The sequence below is a fragment of the Aphis gossypii genome, chromosome X, assembly GCF_020184175.1.
Source record: "Aphis gossypii isolate Hap1 chromosome X, ASM2018417v2, whole genome shotgun sequence".
Classification (NCBI taxonomy): Eukaryota; Metazoa; Arthropoda; class Insecta; order Hemiptera; family Aphididae; genus Aphis; species Aphis gossypii.
This window is the reverse complement of record NC_065533.1, coordinates 48,888,380-48,896,940: the sequence shown is the minus strand read 5'-3', so window position 1 is coordinate 48,896,940 and position 8,561 is coordinate 48,888,380. Positions and strand designations below refer to the sequence as shown.

Sequence of the window (8,561 nt, the reverse complement as noted above, 5' to 3'; positions counted from 1 at the left end):
AGCCTCAACACTGTGTATACATAATGATAATTAATAATTATATCGTATACTGCTATTTTATACTACTAGTAACTAGTAACACGAGGCACGTAGTTCGAATTAATTCTAATGACAAAATTACATTTAATATTTTTAATCATTTTAAATTTTAATAATGGAAATTTATAATTGTTATTATTTATGAGCCAATACCGTCTTACCATATAATTGTGAAAAAAGGTTCATTATAATATGAAATAGAAGTATGGGAAATAACTTAAAATAAATCTAAATATTTTGAAAATGTAATTTGTTGCGTTTAATATAATTGAATAAAGTATTATAATTTTTAGCGATTTGGATTCTTCGTACTATTCCGTGTGTTGGTTAGTAAATATGTATTTGTAATTGTTATATCTCGATGATATTGTAACAGGCCACGTATCTATGAGCAACCGTGAATGGATGGTGTGTGGTAGAGCTGAAATAAATCACATATTATACTATCTATTATATAGTTGTTAGGGATAAACCTATATCATTGTAAATTGTTTGTGAAAATAAAACATTACAATTATATTTTATGACGAAATGTTAAATATAATAATATTTATTTTCAATTAAAAGATAACATATTCAACTAGAAAAAAAAATAAAAATATTAAGATAGCTTTATTAGTATGTATTAGGAATCCAATCTATATAGTATATTATATATCTATTATTATTATTTAGCTACGCATATTGAGCTTAAATCGATATTATTATATTGATATGACAAATACAGAACAAATAATAACGATTATAATTTAAGCAAATTGATTATACAATTAAATATTTAATTTACAACATAAATAATAGTAAACTAGTTTACAGCGATGTAATTTTATATTATTATGAGCGTGATGTGATATAAATATATAATATATATATATATATATCAGTTTGGAATTAGGACTATAAAATGTTAAGATTTTTTCACTCTAACAGTCAGAGTTAGTTACCTACCTTTATTTAAAGTCTAACTAATTAAGATATTCCAATCATTGTAAAATGTTATTTAAATGTTATAAATAATAATTAATATGCACTTTTTTTAATAACATAAAGTTAAAAGTTTAGACAATCATGTTATAAAACTTTATATGAAAAAAAATTTTTTACAATTTTATTATAGTATTAAATAATTTATTTATAGTATTTATTTATGGTAGTAATTACGATAAGGTACGTATTTAGGTATAATTTAGTTGTTTTCAAAATACACAATAAAAAATGCGTCAAGTATACTTATGTAGTTATGTAGTAAAATTCCAATGTTATTCTTGTACAATAAAATATCAAAATTATAATTTATCATTATTGTATGTTTTAATTAATTGAAATTTTTTATTTAATTGTATATTATAATATATATATATTCAATATATTAAGTTTATTAGAGGGAGACGAGAGATTTTTCACAGATTTTTATAAATTTAATCATTGTTGTAAATTGAAGTTGTATATAGAGCTCAATAGATACAGTTTCAAATGATAACATAGAAATATTTCATACATACACATATTATTTTAAACTATTACTTAATTTAAATTGTACAAAATATAGTTTTACAATTTTAATTTTTTTTTTAATCAATTTTTTTTAAGTTTTTTCCTTTTTTATTGACAACTTAAATTATTATTTTTACACTTCAAAACAGACTGCGATGAATGTTCGATCTATAAATCAGATTTCAGACAAGTAGTTGATTAGTATTTTAATTTAGATGCTCGTAGTAATGGACGTTAGTACCTATCCCTTAATACAATTCCACTCTTAAGAACGTATAATACTATAATATAATTTGTAGAATATCCAAAATTTGATTTTTATACTTCGGAATACTCCAAATAATATTTTACACACGCATAAGGAATTAAAAATATCATTAAAAAAAACCATGAATACATAAAAAAAACGATGTAAATGAAAAATGTACAATATGTGTAGACAATATTGCTTTATACAGTTTTTGTATTTTTTGTTTGTAATTTTTTCCTAGATTTCGACACTCTCTACCTTTGTCTGTTAAATAAATGGGTGATTATGGGTGCAGCTGGCGCGGCTATAGTATGTATGTATATAATATATATATAATATATATCTTAGTCCATGGTATAGCCAATTAGTTGTATTATAAAATATTACAATACAATATGTGGTATATTGTAAAACGAAATCGGTACCAACTTCAAGGCAGAGCCTCCAGTAATTCGATCATAATTCATAACTTCCCGGCCGGGCTTCCACTATGTTATCACACAGTAGAGTGTTATTTCTTGTTTGTTCCATGGTATAATGGTATATATAATATCATACGGTATATCATGGTTTGTTCTTTGGTCCCTAGACGCTCGTGTTTACTACAACTTTTCTGTTTATCTTTATTTTCATTGAAATTATTATAATTTCTATTCTGTCAAAAATAATTGTTTAAGGGTCATCTTCGAAATATAGAAATTATTTATAACAATATAATGTGATTTTATTAATACAAAAAGGTAGGTAAGCATTAAGTGTTTTAAATACCTACTCACTAGTCTCACTATACATACTCTAAATGTAGTTCTGTGCTCTTTTACAGATTACATACCTGTTGATTGTGATTCTATCTCAATGCTCTACATGTGCTACAGTATTATAGGAATATAAGTAAGTAATATACTATTTTTTATGACCATAACCATATCATAAAATTCGAGTAAGTTCACAGATTCACAGTACCAGAATAATAGACACTGGTATTATTTTTAATATCTTGAATAATGTAATACTGTTCTATACTTCTGTATTATTATCCCAATAAACCAATTCTAATTAAAACATTACTATGATTTGAACCTATCTATTCTTGACGTGGTATTGGATAATTACTTAAAATTAAAATGTATTAGGTAAACTAAATTATTTCAAAAATTAATTTATTTATATAAGAGCATTTTATTAATAATAAAAGTTAAAAAATCTATTTTAAATTTTTAAATATTTATTTCAAAAATTAATTTATTATTTAAACATGGTTTATCTTAAAAACTGAGATTTTTTTCATAATAATGATTGTTTTCATAATGCATTATAATAAATATATGTAAAACACTTTTTTAAATTTTTCTGTCATGTGTAAATATAATATCTTAAATACTTCAAACTTTTATTGATATTTATATCTTATTAACCAATTCATTATCTAATTGTATTTAGTACAAATTATATAGGATATAGATATTATAATATATTATTAAACAAAATATACTGATTAGTCCAGTATTTCCCAACCTTTTAAGTTGTGCGGACCACCAATTTTGTAAAAAAAATCTTTGAGGCCCACTTATAGCACACTTATGTCCTATACATATTCATATGTATATAATATATAATATATATTTAATATTATATGGTTCACGGTCCAGTACCATTTTGCTCGTGGCCCACTTGTGGGCTTTGACCCTTGGGCCAGGAACCACTGAATTAGTCTATTTAAACAATATAAATTTTGGTAATAAAAAGTTGTCTAGATTCTTAATAAATATTGACAAAAATGAATTAAGAATTTTTTTTCTCATAAAAATTCCAAATATTTCATCATTTGTAATTTTTATTATTTTATCATTTATAATATAAAACACTTAATGCAGGGTAAGGTTAAATATTTTTCCAGCTATTTGATACAAAAAAATAACTGCTTATATTTAGTTGCCTCTTTGGATGTAGTTTAGACAGTTAAATTATATTTGCTAACTGTTAAGTAATGAAAACATAAACAATACAACTAACAAGCATGTGAAAAATATCCATATCAATTACAAAATATTAAATAATTTGTTAGTATTAAAGTATAAATAATTGTTAATACCTACTCCATTTAAAATAAATACTAATTAGGGAAATATTTACTTTATTATTTATAGATTAAATTTTAAATAAACAAACAAATATGGACGCATATGGTAACCCAATTCCTGGACCATCAAGAGAATTTTTAAATATAGAAACTACTGAATCAACAGCTGCTTATGACCTTATATGGTTAGAAAATGAGTTCAACAATGATGATACTAATGAAGATTCAAAAGTTCAAATAAATATATTTAAAAGTTTGAATAAAAATGACAGTTATAAATTTGAACCAATTAAAACAAATCCTAGTATTCAAGATTTTTTTGAAAAAATTGATTGCATAGATTTTAATCAAGATGATATCGAACAAAATAAATATTATCTTACAGAGTTATTAGAACAATGTAATAATTTCATAGATATTTTAGGCCGTAATATAGTTTATTTAGAAGAAATAATGATTGAAATTCATAGAAATATTGAAATTTCAAAAAGAAATGAAATTAAAGCTTTAACTTGTATAAAGTTTGAAAAAAAATATATGCCTAAAGTTAAAATGAAAAATTTGAAAATTAAAGCACACTTGGAAAACTTTTTTAAAATTGGTTTAGTAAACTGCCCACAGAATCCTCATCTTAAGGAGTTATACGAAACTGAAAAATTAATGTTATCGTACAATGGACGTTTTATATTTGAAGAATGTATTGAAAGGAATCGATGGGATCAAGAGTTTAAAAATAAATTGGAAAAAGCAATACATACTGAAGTGTTAAATAAATTAAAAATTCCTATGCTTGAACAGCACTTGCGTCTTAGTATAGAGGGAAATAAACAAACTAATCCAATTATTAAACAAAAAATTGAAATTGAAATGTTAGACCTAGAAAAAGAATTAGATATTATAGCGAAAACACCATTTAAGCAGTTAGTCTTTCAGTTTATGGATTCAGACGCAAAGTATGATTGGCTACACATTGCAAAAGAAGTTGATAAACCTGATATACAATGTCAAAGGTTTTGGAATTTAATTTTAAAACCTCCCATATCTAGAGCTATATGGACTAAAAGTGAAGATGACCGTTTAATTCAAATTGTTGCAAAAAATGAGGAAAAAAATTGGCAAAAAATAGCTGATGAATTAGATATTAACCGTAATGCGTTACAATGTTTTGTTCATTATCAAAAATATAAAAAAATGATTCACACAAGAGGTAAATGGACAAAAGAAGAAGATCAGAAACTTGTAGAGATAATTAAGAAAAACTCAATAGATAATATCATCAATTGGCAAAGAGTATATTTTGCTATGCAAGATAATAATAGAAATGTTTATCAAATCTACTCCAGGTGTGTTAATTATCTTACTTACTTTATTTATTAAATTATTTCATAATAAAATAAAAAAAATGAATCTTTATTTAGACTATTGTATGTTTAAATTTAGTATCTTAACTATTAATGTATTTTTGCTTACGAATTAAGCTGAACATGATTTAAAAGCAATATGTTTTAAAAGCATTTTGTTGTGATTATTCAATATTATTTTAACAGAGATCAAGAACAATTTTGTTTTATTTTTTATTACTATTAACTATACATAGGTAATAAATTATAATCTTAGTTTTTAATAAATTATAACAACATTTCTAAAGCAAAATTAAAAGCTGGTTGATACTTGATTATATATTTTATGATATTTCTATTCGTTTATTTGTTTAAAAATTGCTAATTAATTTAGATCAATAAAATTAACTTAACTTTTTAGTTTAGTGATTTGTAGATATATTTTATGAAAAATCTTTTTTGTATAACATATTTACTTTTAATTTGATGTTGTTTTTATAGATATATGCAAAGTTTAAAACCAGGCATCAAGAAAGGGTTTTTGACTGATAATGAAAAATTTATTATTAAACAAGCTAAAATCCAAAATATACCCCCATCGATAGTATCAATGAATCTAACTAATCGAACTCCTACACAAGTTCGTAATGCTTATCGTAGAATTTTATTAAACAATGAAGATATTTATAGAGGTGGTTGGTCAGCTGAAGAAGATAAAATATTAATGCGTGCTGTAAATTCTTTTGTGCCTAATGAATTTAGTTGGACACAAATATCTCAACAGGTGCCTAACCGTAATGAAGAACAATGCCGTCATAGATTTAAATTAATTGAAAAAAAATTAAAAATTAATCCAAATTTAGATGTTGATGATCTTTCACGCCGATTCCGATCTTACAAGTATAAAGAATTAGCTTTTTTTCCAGAAGATGAATTAAATTTTGATTTACAAAAACAATTTAAACTCAATCGCCAATTTCTTAAAACATCTAATATGCCAATGGAAACAATTGCCGATCTCAAGTTGAAGAGAGCATACTTGGAAAATAATTTTGTTATTAACAATTGCAATATGTCTAGTAAATGTGATCTCTACAAACACATACTTGATTATTTGGGAGCTAATTTGGTTGCACCTAATACGTTTACCCACACAGATGATTTGATTGATGCTGGACTTATGAGCATGATGTCATATATACAAGAGTATTCCATTGATGTAATGACTTTAGATTCTAGTAAGGTGGAGCATAATTTGTGTAACCCACTATTAACCCACGAAGGAGTTCACAATGTCTTGAGAACAAGTGATATAATCAATTCTGATCTAAGTGAAATAGAAGGTTTATTAGACATTAGAATAAAAAATATTCATAAGGAACAACCAAAAGAAGATTTAAATTTAAATAATTCTACTAAAAAAATAAAAGATCCACTACTACCTCTACAGTTCATTGGTTCTGTACCACCAAATTATGAGACTTTTAAAATCTTGTATGCATATAAGAATTCTTTAACTTCATTCATGAAAATCGATCACTGTAAAGATTCCAATATGGATTTTGATTGGGATGACGAAGAATCTATGAAATTAGAGAAACGCCTTGTCGCCATGTTAAGGTTACCAACATTATTTTCTAATTTGATACCTTACAATGCAGCAAACATAAATATGCTTGTAAATGCTGACAAAGTTAATAAGGAAGAGATAAAAATAGTATCGTCTTCAAATTATTCTAAAGTTAATTATGCACACCCTAAAAATAAAAAATACAATTTCAAGTTTAAAAGTTTTTTATAAGTATGTTTTCAAATTTTATTAAAGATAACATTAGTAATACAAGTATAAGTACGTATATATTTCTGTAAAATGGCTATCAATATTCAATAGTGAGAAAAATATAATTTTATTTTTATATATCATTAATAATATTATACTATTTTTTTATACATCAGTTTAATTTGTTAAAAAAAAATAAGATTTTTCTTAATAGTAATATTATGAATTATGATCTCAATGATTTGATTTTAAAGACTGAAATTTTAGTTGTTTTAAATATTTTTTACTTGATATGTATATAGAACAAGTAAAATCATAGGTGCCTGGAAGGGGGGGGGGCAAGTTGGGACATTTGACCCCTCTTGGCTTTTCAAATATATGTTTTTAATTGAATGTTTAAAGATAAACTACTATTTATTATATAACAAATCCTAACATTGCCCCTTCCTAGACAAAATTTCTGCGGGTGCCTATGAGTAAAATGTATACCTAAATGACATTGAATTAAAACTTATCATTTATGATTATTTTATTGTACTAATATACATTTAAAATTGGCTTGTTAAGATTATTTTTAATAATTAATTAAATATTTAAATTCTAATAAAATAACATAATGAATAGTGATTATTTGATTTTAATTGTTAAATTAATAGAATTGTAAATTTCAAAAACTAAATATTAATTGTTTATTAACTATTTATTATTTTGTAATAAATGTAAATGTTTGTAATAAATGTATTAAACCTTCTATTTTAGAACAGATATAAGTATAAGAACCAAATAAAAAAAAAATAATATTACCATGTATTTTCTTAAATAAATTGTTCATTGTTATGAATTTAATATACTTAGGGTAGTCTTTAAACTTTTTTTAGCTTTACCTGTTGTTCATATTTAATAAATTAGCCATTATGGAAAAAAAATATAAGATCAGTGCATACTGTAAAATATTTTAATGTTTTGTAGTTTTTGGAATCTAAATAAAAATTTTAATAAATGTACCAGCATTGAGAATGTGTTGTATCTGTCTTACTAAATAGTGAGCTATTAACGTACATCATAATTCATAGCAAATTTGTGTTCATCAGAACACATTTTGTGATGTTAGCTTTATTAGAATAAATTTACGTACAGTCAAATTTAAAGGTAACAATATTATTTATTATTATCTAGGAAATGTACATGCCTTTGCCCTACAATATGTTTTGAAATAGCAACCAAACGCTTATTATTAGAAGCCTGATAATTGCCAGTACGGTCCGTTCTTGACAGTAATGACAATTGAAGGCATTATATGATTTACGATACGAATTATTTTCGAACATATACATATTTAGCAGTGTATAAAGTCGTGTATAAATTTCGGGCATCAAACATAATATTTCCAAATGCTTAATAAATCATATTGATTTATTTTTCAATATCATATTTATAATAAAGTATAGCGTTTTCAATAATTTTATTCTGTACCTAATGCTGTCATATACGTACGAAATTATTAAACTTACCTAATAGTAAAAAAAAGACCAAGTGGGATCTATCTCTCATACCCCCCGTAAATACGCCACTGACTTC

At 24.2% G+C, this 8,561-nt stretch overlaps 1 protein-coding gene across 1 annotated transcript; it reads left to right on the top strand.

Moving 5' to 3' along the window:
- Positions 1 to 2,391: 2,391 nt before the first annotated feature.
- Positions 2,392 to 7,061, top strand: LOC114131231 (myb-like protein L). The gene is made up of 4 exons (XM_027996393.2): positions 2,392 to 2,523; positions 2,607 to 2,674; positions 3,931 to 5,206; positions 5,705 to 7,061. The coding sequence occupies exons 3-4, from the start codon at positions 3,957 to 3,959 to the stop codon at positions 7,002 to 7,004; spliced, it is 2,550 nt and encodes an 849-aa protein (XP_027852194.2). The 5' UTR covers positions 2,392 to 2,523; positions 2,607 to 2,674; positions 3,931 to 3,956; the 3' UTR covers positions 7,005 to 7,061.
- Positions 7,062 to 8,561: the final 1,500 nt, after the last annotated feature.